General features: G+C 38.0%; 1 protein-coding gene across 3 annotated transcripts in view; it reads left to right on the top strand.

The window, feature by feature from the left end:
* The window catches only part of LOC126284590 (histone-lysine N-methyltransferase SETDB1-like), a 318,415-nt gene that overhangs the window by 192,175 nt on the left and 107,696 nt on the right, over nt 1–18,544 (top strand). For all 3 annotated transcript variants that reach the window (XM_049983633.1, XM_049983631.1, XM_049983632.1), the window contains 5 exons: nt 2,148–2,347; nt 3,579–3,784; nt 3,880–3,946; nt 5,465–5,601; nt 8,619–8,764. In XM_049983633.1, the coding sequence (XP_049839590.1) occupies nt 2,148–2,347; nt 3,579–3,784; nt 3,880–3,946; nt 5,465–5,601; nt 8,619–8,764 (756 nt within the window). The remainder of the gene's footprint in view (nt 1–2,147; nt 2,348–3,578; nt 3,785–3,879; nt 3,947–5,464; nt 5,602–8,618; nt 8,765–18,544) is intronic.

Genomic DNA, 18,544 nt, shown 5'->3' with positions numbered 1-18,544 from the left:
GCTGACATTAGGATTATCGTCAACTGCACAAAGAATTTCCTCATCCATTGCAGGTGTCCTCGTCGTTCTAGGTCTTCCCCAGTCGCGAGTCATAGGTTGGAATGTTCCGTGCTCCCTAAGACGTTGATCGATTGCTTCGAACGTCTTCCTGTTGGGAGACCTTCGTTCTGGAAATCTGTCTCGATACAAACGTACCGCGCCACGGCTATTGCCCCATGCTAATCCATACATCAAATAGGCATCTGCCAACTCCGCATTTGCAAACATTGCACTGACTGCAAAACCACGTTCGTTATGAACACTAACCTGTTGATGCTATGTACTGATGTGCTTGATGCTAATACTGTAGAGCAATGAGTCACATGTCAACACAAGCACCGAAGTCAACATTACCTTCCTTCGAGGAAGTACAGTAAATACTGACGAAACTAAAATGAGCTCTAACATGGAAATTAAGCGTTTCCGGGCACATGCCCACATAACATCTTTTCTTTATTTGTGTGTGAGGAATGTTTCCTGAAAGTTTGGCCGTACCTTTTTGTAACACCCTGTATAACAACTACAGGGGCATAGCACTATTCGATAACTGCTATAAGATCATATGCAACCTTCTACTAGAACAGATCAAACTGTTTGCAGCAGAAGTAATTGGAGAAGGCCAAGATGGTTTTCAAACAGGTTGATCATGCATGAGCCAAATTTTTGTCTTAAAACGGATCTGTGAAAAATAAACCTCTTATTGTAGACCTCAAGAAGGCTTATGATAGCATTCATGTGCTGAATTTGATAAAACCATGACAGAGTCTGGCATACTAAAGGAATTCGTTGGACTTCAAGAGATGCATAAATGATGCAAAGACTGGGTTTAAGAGAGGGGATAAATCGCTCGAAAGTTTCCAGGTGGAAGCAGGGTAAAGACAAGGAGATGGACTATCACCTGTCCTTTTCAAACTAGCACTTTAAAAAAATAACAGGGGAGTTCAGCAAAGAGTATTTTTAGGGCATTCAAATTGATTATGCAAATACTTGTATGGTCTGTGCAGATGACATTGCCCTGACCGTAGTAGTAGTGGCATTGATTTTTGGGCTAGAAATTAATACTGAAAAGACTGGGTACACGATCGTAGGAAGAGAGCTTCATAACTCCAAGATCTACAGTGAACTGTACCTTGTATAACGATGTGAAAGTGACCAAACAACTGTAGTAACATCAACTGAAGGTGAGCTTAAGACGTGACTGCAGATGGGAAACAGATGCTGTTACTCTCTAAACCCTATATTATAATACAAAAACATATCTCAACAACTACAACTAAGTTTGTATAAAACATTAATAATGCCAGTGGTGCTATATGGTTGCCAATCTTGGAGTACACAGAAGCAAGGCCTTGAGTGACTGCTTACATTTGAGAGAAAGACACTGGGAACCCACTACTTTAATGGAGAATGTGCCACAATATTGAACTAGGAGATGTACAAGAAGTTTAACATTATTGAGCTATGAAAAGTAAAATACTTCAATCTATGAAAAGCAAAATACTTCAATGGGCTGGACATACAGTGATAATCGATGAAATGTTATGGCCAAAACTGCAATGGGCTTGACCCTATAAGGCAACAGGTGAGTGGGAAGACATAGGAAGAGATTTGCTGCAGCTTGGAGTTTTGGAGAACTGGAGATTGACAGCAGAACACAGAAGCAGATGGATAGCCTTAACTGTAATGTTGCGCTTCTCTGGGCTTGGTGGCCTGAAGTAAAGGAACTCAAACATCTGAGAATTTAACTGTATGACACCCTGCAGGTACCTTAAAGTCCACTTGTAAAATATGCTGTCTGATTTAATAATGTATTAAATTAAGTTCTTGTCTATTAGTAGAGTGTTATAGTACTACTCTGTCCTGTATGCATGCTCCTCGACAAAGGAGAGGAGTTTGAAAACTGGGCGGCTAACCCTCTACATATACACCTGTCTGTTGCTCTATGCTTGCTTTGTATGGCGAGTGGTGGTAACGTTTTCCTACTGTTACTTGTCTCCAGTCTAGCATTTTCCATTAATGTGTTATTTGGTGTTGTAATCTAGTATCTTCTCTCATTGATGTGTGAATCTTTCAGAATGTAACATAAAATTGGAGCTATATTTGTGCAGGTACCTTGTATTTTTTGATGATGGATATGCCCAGTACATACCACATGAGAAAATTTTAGTTGTTTGTGAATCTTCACGGTATGTGTGGGAGGACATGCATCCAGAGTCACGGTCATTTATCCGTAACTATCTGGAGCAGTATCCTGAAAGACCCATGGTAAAACTACAGGTGGAGCAAATTGTCAAGACTGAGTGGAATGGTGAGTTCATGTTCCTGTAATAACACTGCAAACAATTCACATATTGACAGAATTTGTAAATTATCTTCAACTGCAGTATAAATTGTCATAAATCTGTTGAGTAAGTGATGCAGTAATTAAAAGGAGTAACCATACTACGATGTTCTGCAGTGCAACAATTTCTGGAGGTTGAATTATTTCTAGCCTTCTCTGTTGTCTTCCATTTCAGTGACAGTAAGGTCATTGAATAGATGATTTCAATCCCCTTACTGACTTTATATAAGCCCAAGATATCTTACGATTATTACTCAGGTTATTCTGGGGGAGGGAAAAGGAAAAAAAAAATATTTTGAAATTTACATTTTTTTCTCAGTTTGGTATGCAGTTACTTTCAGTAGAAATTTTCATGAAAGTTTAATGCCAGATCCAATTTAAATTGATTAAACTTTATTAGTACCATTAATAGATTACTGGACACAGATAGCAAATATTGTTTCAGTCATTATTTGGCACCAAATTGCCAAAGTTCCAGATCTTTACAGAAGTATGTTAAAGAGGTTACTTAAATCTTTTGTAACAGTATTTTTAATAAGCAAAGTGTTGCTGATACCTTGAGTAGTTGACAGGCAAGTGAATCACCATTCAGAGTTTAAGTATTTTACAACCTTTTTTTTATTTTTTATTTTGCTAAAAAAGTAAAAATAATCTGTGGCTATGAGAAAATTTGACGAAGTAGATTAAAACTGCCCACATGAAAGATAAACATGTCCTCATTATAGGTAGAAATTGATTTTAAGTGATTAAAACCAGCCTGACAGTGAGAACTGTGGGTATCACTATCTTCATAATCACAAACTCTTAATGGTAATGGGTAATAGTTAAGTTTCCATGTTACTTATTTCAATCAAAATAACTGCCACGTAGCAGTACCGGAATATCTAAATCACTATGCAGTGTATTGGAAGCCCATTCAACATGATAAACTTAATGTTGTTATATAATTTTTTGTTGTATTGAATAGTACTGTTGCAGTTCCCGTAACAACGACAGTCTGTGTTCAAATGAAAAATTAAAATGATCTAATGTTATATTGTGGTTTCCTTACATACATTTTTAACTATGTTGGCATTCTTACATTAAATCAATGTGTAGAACATACATCTTAAATTATTGAAAAGTCAGTATCAGTAAGCAGTATTGTTAAGGGGGAAATCTCAGTCCTGTTAATTGTAATTATTAATACACGTTTCAGGGAAGTGGTGGGTGGCTCGAGTGCAGGAGCTGGACTGTTCCTTAGTGAAAATGCGATTTGATGCTGATTCTCGAACAGAATGGATTTACCGTGGCTCAGCAAGACTTTCACCATTGTTTGTGGAACTTTCACATGCACGGCGTATACATGGGGGGACAGATACTTTACGACGTCATAGAGGTCTTGGCACTGCGTCTCTCAAGAAAGTAAAAACTCTGTCATATACTCTATGCCTAATGCTTAAGCCTTCCCTGGTCTGTGATTTAAAGTTCAATTATCTCTTTTTCTGCTTTATTCACAGAGAAATATGCCATATGTGGAATATACACGCACAGAAGTTGACGATAACAAGACTGAGGATGTAGGCAGTAAGTATTTTCTTGTGTATAGGTGGCATGTTGTATGATTCAGCTGACATGCTGTCCTTTCAACATATTTGTTCAAAGTGGATCTTAAATTAAATTTAAGGAAATAGAACTACAAACCTGATTTGTTATCTCCAGTGAGACTGAGCTATACTTGACAAGTAAAGGAATTGAAGGACAGTAATGTGTGGAAAAAAGAAGAAACCACCAATTTTCAAAACTGTCAATTGTTGTCTCATTAAGTATAAAATCTTTCAGTATGTCAGTTCTTAATCTTTCAAGATTAAAAACTAAATTTAACTTTAAATTTAGAATCACATGATTTAAATCAAAATGTAATTAAATTCTATCTGAAGTCAGTTACACAAGTCCCAACGTTCGCAGCTGGTAGGTATCTCACTGTGGAAAGTTCACAACAAATTTCCAATATTTTTGAAAGGAACACAATTAAAATCTCGTGTTGTTTCACATAATGAGAGTTGAATATTAACCCAAGTTTCCACTGACTCAGCACAGGATCTTGTTGATAATTTCCTTGGTGTAATTTTTAGTTTTTGATACACTTCAAATATTTGCAATGCACACTAGTTGTTCAAAAATTAGCAATTTTTGGTGCCATTTAATTGACCATACATATGCTACACATGTGAGTATGTGTACTTTTGCTAGAGAAAGAGCAAGAGCTAGAAAGCTAGCGTAATTACCGTCTTCTGTTGCATGTTTCTATTGTGCCACACATCAGTCAGCGGTAGTTGAGTGGTTACTTTTTTTGTGTATTAACCCTGCACTCACCTGGCCAGAAATCCTTGTCAGTACACTTCCCTAAATCCCACACATCTGACTTCATTCTATCTATTTTTCTTTTGAAACTCTTTAACACACTTACTTGATCAAGGGGTTTAACATTCAACACAGTGTTTCATAAATAAAGAAAAATTCTACTTCAAAGAATGCCACCATCATTAAATGGTGCAGTAGAGTTGCATTTTTCTTAGAATGTAACAGATTTAGTTTGGTCTTTTTTTCAGTCATTTGCAGTAGGAGCATAGGATGCCCATTTTAGCTACTATTACAAGGCCACATCCGTCACCCATCCATTTTGTTGCACCTGCAGCTACTGAAAAGTGCCTCTGTGGTCTCTCCACAGATATCCTCCTGACACGGTTGTGCCCATAGTATTGTGACCTGTATTGTTCACACACACTGAGTGAGATGCTGCACTGGTAAGAGACTTGACACATATTCAAGAGGATGGTAGCTCAAATCCACATCCAGCCTTTGAGATTTATGTTTCCTGTGATTTTTCTAGCTCTCATAGGAAGCATAGTGAGATGATTCATTTGAAATGGTGTGGCTGATTTCTTTCCCTCTACTTCTCTGTTCTGAGCTTGTGTTCTGTATCTAATTACCTTGTTGTTGATGGGATGTTAAGCCTTAATCCTCCTTCCTTCAGACACACATCACCCCACCACAATAAGGCCCATGGTTAGTTGAAGACCATCTGTTTCCTTGTTACTACAGGAGATGATGATAGTAAGTCTTCCCTACCACCTCGTGCAGTAGCTAGAAAGAGCACCTCAAGACAGTCGGAGAACTATACTGATGAAAGCAGTCGTGTGAAGACACACGAGACAGAACCAGAGTTTGGCCGTATTGAGGTTAGTTTGATGTATATATCACATATGTTAATAGCGCATGTTCACATTTCATGTAAAACCATTTATTTCATTATTGTTTAATAGTGTGACAGTTTATATATTTAGGAATATGTTTTAATTGTATCGTGTTGTGTATGTGCTGTAGTAATAAGGGTAACTGTGTGATACAACGTGATGGGTACATTGGACTGTAGAATTTTTTGTTTGATTAATAGAGACATATCAAATAATGTCAGCATCTGCAGATAGTGTTTCAAAGGAATGACTAATCAGATCAGCAAACTGAAGAAATATTGAGAAAGAAATCAACAATGTCTGTGAAAGAGAGATTGAGAAATGATGGTGTATCTGCTCTAAGGTTACTCTGTCTTTTGAGAAATAAGACACAGCACCCAACATCTGCCATTCCAATCAACAAATGAAATGGCAATGATATAATATTAAGAATAATATCCCACTCTCATTTCCTATGCCGATGTGGAATGTGAGTGGTATGGATAGACTATTAGAGCAGTTGAGTGATGCAAGAATGACATAACTGAAGCTACAAGAAAGTCAGCTGTCACAATGAACTACATGGAATAGTAGAGAACACTCATAAAATGAAGGATTACAAGACCGATATTATGGTGCAGGCTCCAGGTTTCAGGGACAGTATGATAAGGAGTTGATGAAAATTAAGATGACTGAAAATCTAGATTGGATGTTAAGCAGCAAAGTGTGGCACCACATGTATTTTCTTTTTATTTAATTTTATTTGAATTAGTTATGAAGACACATGTTTTGCTGAACACAAGAGTGGAGAATAGGCGATTCTGACTCCAGATAGCAAGAATATTGGAAATCATTGCTTACAGCACCCACCAAAAATGGCATCACACTTATTAAAATATTCTACAGAAAAATAGACTTGTTGTCTTGTTGGAGGCTCAGAAATCCATTTTTAATACAATTGAAACTCATGAGAACTATCAACCTGATAAATAACTGTAAAAATGAGGAATGTTAAGGAGCTGTGTTTGACATTCCTGGTGTGTTTGTAAACTACAAATTTGCGGCTGTGTAATAAGAATAAGGAAGTATGGGACTGCAAAAGCACTTCCACCGTTGAAGAGGAAGAAAGGATAAAAGAAAGATAAAGACAGAGCTAGAGAGAAGAGTTCATGAGATGGAATCATATCCATTAATAACAAATTATGATAATACAAAGTGCAGTTCAAAATATGAAAAAAAAAATTTAAAAGAACTTTAATAAAAGTCAATTCCAAACATATTTCAGAGTTATTTTTATACCTTGGTAGAGTGTAATAGAAGGAGTAAAGGTAGTAACTCACCACATAGTCACATAAGCAACGCTGATAATGTTGCTAAGCTTTTGGACAAATCCTGCTTTTAGAGCTAGCAGAAGACTCACCTACATACGTACATTGTTCCAGTTGACTGTATTGTGCCAGTGCTACAGACCAGATGGCGTGAAGGGTTGTGTCAGGTGGAGTAGTGTGTGAGGTTTTTTTTGGAGGGGGGGGGGGGGGGAGATTTGATGGCTAATGAGTAAGAGGGAGAGGATCCATGTGCACAAGATAGTAACATATCACCACTGAGCTCATTCTGGCCACAGGCAGGAGGAGTTATGCTAAGTACACAATGAAATGGAGGTCTGTATTGGGAGGCCACAATGGAACATTGAAAGAAGAAAGAAGGAGACTGTGGCTGCCCTGGGTAGTCAGCTCTGTTCATGGCCACAGTTGGGCGGTGGCCATTCATCTGGATGGACAACTGTCAACATAAAATTTACTGCAGATGTTACAACAGATCGGTTATATCATATGAGTGCTTTGAGAAGTGACACTGTCTCTTGTGCCACAATATATGCCTGTGGCAGGACTGGACTAAGTGGGGTGCACTGGGTGGGTCTTACTGCTAGCTCTTCCTCAGGGATTTGACCCATGTACAAGAGATTAGAAGTAGGTGTTTTGTAAGTATGGACAATCATATTTTGTAGATTGTGTGGGTTGATAGAATACAACTTCGAAATGTATGGGAAGAACTATCGATAGAATGTTACTTGTTTTCGGTATGATGAAACATAGTCCAAATCCTGGTGGAGAATGTGACTCAATTATTGCAACCTTGTGTGTGTGTGTGTGGGGGGGGGGGGGGGGGTGGTCATCACGTGCACTCCTTTGCAGTTGGTTCATGGCAATGGTCAGTGGACTAGGGCATGAGTGGATATGAGAAGGAAAATCTATTTGTGGATTATGTTGGGGGGGGGGGGGGGGTTTAATGCCTGCCTGTGAAGGCCTTGATAAGACCTCAAAGATACTGACAGGAGATTGCTCATCATTGCAGGTGACCAGATTGTATCATGACATATTTAATGTTATTGGTATGGCAGCTATCAAAATGATGGTGCTGTTGATGGTTTGTGTAGAGCTGCCAGAGAGACTGTGGTCAATGTCTAGTAAAGTGATGAGCTGGGCTGAGGAGGACCAGGTGAAGTGGATGGGAGAGATGGTGTTGAGGCTGTGAAGGAATGAGGATCTCTGTTAGCTCTGAAGAAGGATTTGTGCAGAAACTTAGTAGCTTTCTTATTCTTCTTTGTATGTCTATCAATAACTTACTGCATCAACTATATGTTACCTTCACTTATTCCAATATTTAATTTTATGCTTGATTAACTCTTAGGAGCATTTTGTAATGTGGATTGCACCTGTGGTACAACTCTTATTTCTGGTAAGTTCTCCGTTCCCCTAAGGCTCAGTTTATCATCTTATATGCTGTTGTTTTTCCTGAGTTACTCTTCAGTATTTATAAATAGTTTGTTCCTTTCCAGTATACTGGGCTAGTCAGTATATTTTAGTTGGAACAGTAGTAACAGTCTTATTGAGATAAGTCTATATTTTATTGTAAGAATTTATATTGTTGATGCTTTCACATTACCTGTCTTTTGAACCTATGTTTTGGCATTGTTTTTGAAAGGCACATTGTCGTGATCTTTCTTGTGGTCTGTGTTTCAGTATTTACAATTGGATACAAACTATAGACCAAAGTACTTCAGACCTCATCAGTGTTCACCAAGTTGCATTTCATGGGTCCCATATGATCCAGAAGCTCTGAAAGGACAAAATCCTCTTGCAATTCCATTGCTTTGTGGATGGTACAGGTGAGTGTGTAATTTGTTTAGAATATTTTTTACTACAGTTTGGAGTATGGTGTAAGACTTAACAAAAGGAGTTAAAATGGGAGTGACTTGTTTTATTTTCAACTGATCACTGTGATACTAGCAGTTGGAGATGCTCATTTTTATACCAAGAGCCACCACCTCCCAGACCTGCTATATCCTTCAGTAGTCGATATTTCAAGCGATACTTTTAAACTATGTTTATCATTTTGAATTTTGACTCTAATGCGCACATGCATTGTTAGCTACCACTCTTAGATACAAGTATGTCCAGAGGGAGTGTAAATGCACAATCAGGATTTGCCTGACCTTTGCTCTTCTGATGTTTTCTAGTGACTGATTGCGCACTGCTGCAAGACAGTTCCTATTAAAAAGATTACATGTTTGTAATTTCTTGCAGACTTGTTAACTTTGATTTAAATCAGAAAATGTAGTTGGACTTCTTTCGTAACTAACCAGGAATGTGGCACAATAAATACGTTTGCACTTCAGTTTTATATTCACCAAAACACAACTGCAGTTGTGATGCTAGTTATTTCAATAAACTTTAGCAGACAGTGAAATTCATTCAAAGCAGACTCAAAGTATTGCTTGCAATTCATGATTAATTGTTCATGCTGATAATGTGTACTATTGCACTTTCATATTAACACACTTCCTTTAAAATGTTACAGTTCCTCTACGATCCCACTCACTCAAAATTTCTAAGTTGTGATGGACTCACGAAATAATCTAAGCTCCAAAGATTCATTATCCAGCGACTTGCTGTCAAAAAATCAAAACACACAAACTTACTAAATCACTTACTGGAGCCAGGCCCCTTAATTCACCCATGTAAATCCCCTAGCTCTTTACTCTCCTGAAATGATTAATGTCTCGTAACATATTCAGCTAATATGAATTATTTTGTTTCTAATGCAAGGCTCCAAAAGTTTTCTAAACGGGGCTGCGTGTTTGCAGATTCTTACCCCTTAAGTGCCTGCTATTGTGTGTTCCTCATCGAAACTTTGCGTCACATAGAAAATCCCATATGCAGGAAATCCCCAGAACCTCATTCACCACACTGTAATTAAAAGTCCGTTTGAAAGAATTGCTGGAGTTCACTCAGCAATCTTTCAGCATCCATAAACAGTTCTTTATGTCAAAGAATTGTCATTTATTAATTTGATTTGAAGCAATCTGCTTACATGATTTGGCAAAGTGTTTTTGGGCTGCAGTGAACATATGAGAAAATTACCTTGATTTAGATATTTACAGGCACTTCTCCCCAAGAACCGAGGCACTGTAGATTGCATTTGGTTGAAAATCAAGGCTTTTATCTTTTGGAATAAGGTATCTACACAACTGGCCCTTCTGTGCAGGCATCACATAATACAGTGTTCAAAATAAATGTTGCTTATTGCTGTATTGTCAGTACTGGAATTAATAGGAAATGTAACTGTGTTTCTTCTGTCGACTACAGTTATAAGAAAACAAAAGTAAAGAATATAAATCATATTTCCACTTGATAAACACAAACAAAAACAATACCTTGCTAAAGATTCCATCTCAGACACTACAGTTTCTTCTCACTGTCAATAACAGACAGCTTTGAACCAATTGGCTCTGTTTGTAATTGGAGACATTTTTGAATGCAGTTAGGCATACTCTTTACCAAATTGTCCAGATAAGTCTGTGAGATGTTGTTCCATTCATCCACAATGGCCTCTGTAATAACCCTGTAAGATCACTGATAGGGAAGGATGACTGCAAACCATTAGTTTTACCATGACCCAGACATTCTCAATGCAGTTGAGATGCAGAGAATATGTAAGCTGTTCTGTATGACAGCTTCTGTGCTCCACATGGAAGGTGTTCACAAGACTGTGATGATAGGGGTGTGTATTGTCGTCCAGCAGTGTGAATCCAACACCAAATGGAGCCACACTGTGCATGGATACTCAAGGATGTCATACCAGTCATCCTCCCTTGTATTGGTATGAGGGGTGTCCTGAAGACATACATGATTCGACCACAAAGTGTAACTGAATTGGTTTGATAACTGTGATGATCTACAATACAGTTAGAGGGTAAGTGTTGTCATTGTTGCTTTCACACATGAATATCAGTATTGTCAGGGTGCAGACTCATTGAAAAGAGCAGTGTTCCACTGCTGCCTAGTCCACAAAGAGTGGTTTCACACCCATGCGACACAAGTCCCTCTCTCAGCTCGACTTAGAGGAAGAACCTTGAGAGGTCATCTGGCATGTAATCCCTGCTCACAGAGCCTATTTCTTATCATTGGTGTTGACACTTGCCCTCCTGTAACTGTTTGGAAGCGCCATCCTATACATGTAGCATTATGTTGAGAGTTTCTGCTTTCTGTTATACGCAGATATCAGTCCTTCAGCCCGATTCACTTTCTTTCGCAGCCACTTCTGTGACGATCCTTAACTGATCCTGTTGCTAGGAACTTGTTGCAGACTCTAGTGACATCATTATGACTCACAACAAGGAACACCGCATTGTCCACCCACCTCTTTCCATGCACAATTAGTGTGACTATACAGAGCCTCAGCTAGTACTTCATCATTGTCTGAACCATCCTGATGCAACACAACTGTCCTAATGACACACAGCACAAGTACTAATAATAATAATAATAATAATAACAGTGACAACGATGATGATGATGATGATGATGATGATGATGATGATGATGATGATGATGATGATGATGATGATGATGATGATGATGATGGTAATTGATACAATGTATGTCTGGATCACAACATTTAACGTTGTGTTTCGGCAATGTGCAACATTTATTTTGACCACTGTAGTTTTTATCCGGTTCACAAAGACCTATGATACTACAGTGGATACATGGCACAATTGGACAACTACATGAATATGACACCAACTTTATATGGTCCTTCCTCTCCTTACATTATTTTAAACATTTAATTGCCAATGTCTTCTCTAGCTAGTGACATGTTACTTGTGTCCCTCAGAGTAGTATTTTAAGTACAATAGTCTTTGTCGCTGCTATTAATAGTATAAAGTTGTCACTTGGAAGTTTTGTTTCAACACACCACCCGTTAATTGCGATTTAATTATTATTCTTGGAATTAATATGGGAGACAATTTTTGGTTGTGAACTATCTTTTTTATTTTAAAATGAAAAGCAATAGTGGCAACATTAAAATAAACTGGGGCTGCTTTTGCTAAATGGCTCTTACTTCTGGACTTTAGGAAATTTAATGCAGTTTCTTCTGAGAGTTGCAATGGCCCACAGTTTTGTCTTGGAAAGCAAATCTTTGGTAAAATTTGTTACTGAGCGTGAATTTAAATGATTCCTTGTGGAAATTGATATTAAATTAATTATCGGATTTTGTAATGTTGAAATGATTGTAGGTTCTATTGCATTTGACAAACTAAAGACTATGGTGCATTAAATGGCGCACTCAAACTATAGTAACCAAAAGAAATGCTTCTGTATTTAAGGAAACACACAAAATTATGGAACTGTAAAGGAACAACAGGTTTCTAAATGAAATGAAATGATCGTATGGCATTGTTGGCCGGAAGGCCCCATTCGGGGGAGTTCGGGCGCCATATTGCAAGTCCTTTTTAGGTGACGCCACTTCGCCGACTTGCGAGTCGATAATAAAGAAAATGATGAAGGACACACAACGCCCAGTCCCCTGCCGGGAATCGAACCCGGACCCCATCGGTCGTAGGCGGTAACTCTACCGCTACACTACAGAGGTGGACTCTAAATGAAACAGGGTTACTCTTTAACACTATAGGGTTAGTCCTTAACATTATAATTTAAGGAAATAAAAGTCAACTTACACTATTCCACACAGCAAAAATTTGATGCCTGATGTAAAACAAAAGATCCTCTACATGAAACACACAATATTCAAATGCATGCAATGGTTATTCTGATTACTCATAACAGTTCCAGTTGCAAATAATTAAGTTGCAGTTCAAGAAAGATCTCCTATGACCATTTCATTAATCTGCAGTATTAATTATGTAACAGGAATCAAACTAACCAAGAGAAAGAAGCACAGTGGCAAGAGAGTAAAGAGGAAAAGAGAGTGGTGGCCTTGTTTCATTGATGTTTATACTAATTACACATTATGATCTTTGTATGATTATTGATATATTATCCAGAGGTGCCTGGCATAGCTATATTACCTTGGGTAAATTTTGTGTAAAAGTTCGTGATGTTACATTATCCGGTGTTAGTTGTTTGTGAATGACGCCTCTGTCTTTTATACGTCCTCCAGCTGTGCCACAACCACTCATCAGTTTCAGCTGACAATTAAGTGTGTAATAGTTTTAACCATTCACATTCTGTTTCTAATTTCCTGAACTGAAGATAAGAGGCACTTCTTAAAGATTATGATGATGATGATGATGATGATGATGATGATGATGATGATAATCACTATGAAAAATGCTCCTATCATAGCAAAAAAAGGCAGATATGTCCTGGGGAGAGTTACGGATGTAAAAGAAGGGAACTAGCTTTTCGACTAACCTGGTAGCTTCAGAAACGTGTAAATCGAAACATCTTGACATATCACACTTATTTTGCTCGTTGGTATTAGTACCTATCTCATGTAATGTAATGCATTGTGTCAAGTAAAGTAACGTGATCCATGATGTCACGTTGTGTAACATGACGCATGCTATCATGTCATGCAACATCACATCTTTCATGACATGCAGTATGTCATAACATTTCATTAATGTTTAGGACACTGGAATACTTCCTATTATATTTGCACCCTCACTCTTGTATACTTCCTATTGTAGATGCATCCCAATCTCTAGAAGCATTTAGATTTGTGTCTGTTTGTCCTTACACCCCACACTCTACATGTAATGGGGTGAATAGGGCGATAAATAGTCTCCTCGTGGAAAAAAAGTCAACCTCCCCATCTAGAAATCAAAATTTATTTTAAGTTTCCCCTCCAGAAACAAATCCACCCCCAGAAATTTTATCACCCCAAAACAACTTTTTTAGCTAGCCCTTAAATGCTCTTCAACCATGTGGTGGTATACACTAATATTGTGTCAGATCTTCTTTTGCCCAGTTTAGTGCAGCAGCTTTTGTGGATGGACTCAACAAGTCATTGGAAGTTGCATGCGGAAATATTGAGGCATGCTGCTTCTGTAGCCATGCATAATTGTGAAAGTGTTACTGGTGCAGGATTTGATGCACTAATTGACCTCTCAATTACATCCCATAAAAGTTCGATGGGATTCATGTCAGGCAATCTGGTTGGCCAAACCATTCACTCGAACTCTCCACAATGTTCTTCAAACTGGTTGCTAATAATTGTGACTCAGTGGCACAGTTCGTTGTCATCCATAAAAATTCCATCATTGTTTGGCAACATCACATCCATGAATGGCTACAAATGGTCTCCAGGTAGTCAAAGCATCCAGAGGACGTTGTCCACGTAAACTCAGCCGTCACCAGTATTACGGAACCACCTCCACCAGCTTGCACTGTGCCTTGTTGACAATTGAGGGATGTGCAGCACACTCAGCTGTTACCAGCTGAAATCCAGACTTGTCTGACCAGGTCAGTTTTCCAGTCATCTACAGTCTAGCCGATATGGTCATGACACAGAAGAGTCTGCTGCTGTATCCCACTAACGCCATATTTCACCACGCTGTCCTAACGGATACTTTCGTCGTATGCGCCCCATTGAATTCTATGGTTATTTCATGCAGTATCACTTGTCTGCTAGCACTGATGATGCTTTGCAAATGCCTCAGCTCTTGGTCATTAAGTTAAGGCCATTGGCCATGGTGCTGTCTGTGTAAGAGGTAATGCATGAAATGTGGTATTCTTAGCACACTCTTGACATTGTAGATCCCAGAATATTGAATTGCTAAACGATTTCCAAAGTGGAATGTCCCTTGCATCTACACTATGTGATCAAAAATATCTGGACACCCCCAAAACATACGTTTTTCATATTAGGTGAATTGTGCTGCCACCTATTGCCCAGTACTCCATCTCAGCGACCTCAGTAGTCATTAGACATCGAGAGAGAGAGCAGAATAGGGTGCTCCACTGAACTCACAGGCTTCGAACGCGATCAGGTGGTTGGGTGTCACTTGTTTCATACGTCTGTACACGAGGCTTTGACACTCCTAAACATCCCTAGGTCCACTGTTTCCAATGTGATAGTGAAGTGGCAACTTGTACAGCACAAAAGTGTTCAGGCCGACCTCGTCTGTTGACTGACTGAGACCGCCTACAGTTGAAGAGTGGCATGATGCACCATAAGGGAAATAGGCTGACCCTCTGCAGACCAGCACTGTTCTGAGCTTCTGTGCTGATGCCATTGAGCTGTCAGTTAATATCAGTTACAGGTTCCTTATAGTGTGCCAGCCGTATTTTAATTCCATAGAAATCTACGTACCATGCTGTTGCTCACCGACTAGAGGAATGACTTTTCAGTAAAAATCTGTAACATGACCCTTTGAGTACCGTAAAGACTGTCATTTGAGATGGATATGACTAGTGATGTAAACTGCCTGAGAATTTATTAGATAAACACATGGGCAAATGGCCAAAATTCATAAATGCCCAGGCATTTATGCATTTTAAAGATTGATAAGTGGCACTTAGAGTAAAGATTAACTGATATTTTGTATTGGAAAAGGTATTTTGCAACTCTGCTTCTGTAGTGATTAGGTAATCAAGTTAAAAAGGCTGCTTTGAAGTTATGGAAGAATTATTGGGAAAAATAAATTGGACTGTATATGTAACTATACATTTTCAATGAGGTCAGTTCTTGGGGTAGTACATAATAAAAAACAAAACAAAGCTATAGTTTGAAAGTAATTCTGGAAATAAAGAATAGTTTATATTAAAATAAGTAGCCTGCAGATGGTATTTTAACTTATACCGTGATACTGCTGCGAAAAAATTACAGTAAAAAAATGTATACATAATGATTTTAATTTGGAATGAGTCATGTGCCAATCCTGATTCTACCAGTCCAAGAATCACTGGTTCTCTAGGAATTGACTAGTATCAGAATCAAATGATCACAGTGTCTTCGGCAATGGTTCTTTGTTATTAAATCTTTTTTATCTCTGTGTTCTCATTTTATCCTCACAGCAGTACAGCCACACAAAAGTAGATAAACAAAGGAGCAGAAAAGAAAACTATAGTCTGTCTCAAATTTCACTACATCTGACAATAAAGCGTTTTGCCTCCTCAGGATAAGTATTACATAGCCTTATAACTTCACTGTTGTCGAAGCGCATTTTCCTTTTGGTAACTCTTATATTTATGAGTATTAGTTTCGCCCACAGATTAATTTGCAAACAGCTTTGTCCACTGTCTCCTGCTGAGTGTAATGTCCTCCACCAAGACGCCACAAAAGTCGTATTTTTTATGGGAGACAAATCGATGTCTCTTCCATGACGTCAGATTTGAAACTATTTTGATGTATATAACAAATTAACGGAGAATAATATTCCCCCCACTCAATTCCCTCCATTACCACATAGTCAATTCCTTGATGTGCAGGATGTGTCTTGTCAACCTATCCCTTCTGTTAGACAAGTTGTTCTGTAATGCTTACTTCTTCACAGTTTGATTCAGTATCTCTTATGTATCTCTTCTCCTCATTGATAAGCTAATCTAACTTAACGTCCGCTGTGCTCCCGAATGAAAGTCCAGTGTGCTAACCATTGTGCAAGCCATTCCATTGTCACACACTTAATTTTCATACTCCACTATTCCATGTGAAGTCTTCCAAAAAATTCTGTTCTTGTCAAGATTATATTGTTGCGTGACACAATGAATATATTTAACCCAGTGTGAATGAAGTGAGAAATTGTTACACCAGGTGTGAGGTGGATATGAGATACCCGAAACTCTGATGATGAATTTAAGATACTGCGATCATGTGTTAAAATTCTTTTTTACTTGGGATATTAATAAAGGCATTTAGTAAACAAGATGAGTAAGTAAAACACTATGTTTAGGTTATAAAACTCCTCCCTTTTTGAAATAATGAAGCATCTACATTTTCTCAGAAAAAGTACAAGTTTCAAATGTTTAACATTTTTTTCAAACAAAATTACAGTTTCTGTGATAAATTAACATTATGACATTATCTGCTAATTATAAAACGGAAAAAGAAGATGAAAGGTCTTCCGAGATAAATTAGCTCAGAACCAACATTACACCTACAAATTAGCACATTTTCCGCAAATAAAAGTCGCATGCTCCGTACATATTGGCTTCCCACACTTTGACCAACAATTTTTCCCCCAGTACAGTCACTGCACCTGACATATCTACCTGCCCTTTTTTTTTTTGGAGGGAGGGGGGGGGGGGGGGAGGGGAGACTGGTGATGTAGTTTCTCCCAGTGATCAGCAGTCCTGTTTAGAGTTAGCCTTGGAAGACGTATGTTTTCTTGTCTAATGCAAAGACTGTCATTTATCAGATTCAAATCTAAATTACAAATGAAATCTCGGTGCTTCATGCGTGTTTTGTCACCATTGTTATTTTCTCTGTAGACTGTGATGGCATTTATGGCTGCCATATTGAGTGTGGCATAAAAAATTGTCATAGGCCAGCGTTTGCTGTTGCACGCAACATCATAAGTGGCACTGAGTTCATCTGCGACATCGACACCAACTTTAGTTACATTGTAATAGTAATCATTTCCAGTTTTCTTTCCACCTGTTGATTGGTCTGTTTTTATCATGGTGTAAAGTTGACATAACAAGTACAACTTTATTTTTTTGGGTACCTAGGACACCAATGTAATGTCATTCTGGAACCCAAATCGAAAACTATATACTTTTGTTCCATTTTTGAAAATCTCTGTTAGACTTGTCTTGTTTTTTATGGACTCTGCAGACAGAAGTCAATGAATGTTCTTTCAAGAGGTGGATCATAAGGGGGTAACTAGTAAACCAATTATCGAATATCAAATTCCTATTTGTTTTTGTTATTGGCTGCACTAAACAGTTTACGATATCATATGCTTTATTACTAAGCTGTTAAGGTCCTGATGGTTGTTCCTGAGTAAACTTCCAGTTTGAGGATATAGAATGTCTTCGCATTACAAAATCATACATTTTTATGCCGTATTTGGCTGATTCGTTTGGCATGTATACATGGAAAGGACATCTCCCTCAGGAAGATGATAACAACAACGTATCAATAGTAAGATTCTCAGACAGTGTATATTGTTATTGAATATTTTCAACAAAATTATCAAAAATATCTCTTATAGCAACCAGATTGTCAGTCATTTTCAGCAGTGACATTGTAGTCCAAAAGATTGTAACTCCAGTATCATGTATACGCCACAAATCGGTCATGTTTTGTCTGTTTGAGTGGTTCAAATCCTCCAAAGTTGCATCATTCATGTAGTACTGTTCTTTATTTTTTGGGTATTTTCCTCTGATATTCCTTATTTGATTATTATTTGTGTGTGTAAGTATGGTTTTCAACATACTGTTTGTTATAAAAAGACTCCGACATTCACTCTCTATTTTGGCATGTTTTACAGCACCTTTTACACCTGGACAAATGGCAATGATATTCTCTGAACCAATACAACCACTTCGCCTAGGACAATCCTTCATCCATTTTGTACCATCTTTGGATGTGTATATAAAAAACCACGTACCTCAGGTGACTGACTAGGAATCGCCAACACAGATTTTGGCCCTTCTAAATATTCCAAAATACCCACTTGCTTCAAATCACTTTC

The sequence above is a fragment of the Schistocerca gregaria genome, chromosome 8 (assembly GCF_023897955.1).
Source record: "Schistocerca gregaria isolate iqSchGreg1 chromosome 8, iqSchGreg1.2, whole genome shotgun sequence".
Lineage (NCBI taxonomy): Eukaryota > Metazoa > Arthropoda > Insecta > Orthoptera > Acrididae > Schistocerca > Schistocerca gregaria.
This window is presented reverse-complemented; position numbering and strand designations above follow the sequence as displayed.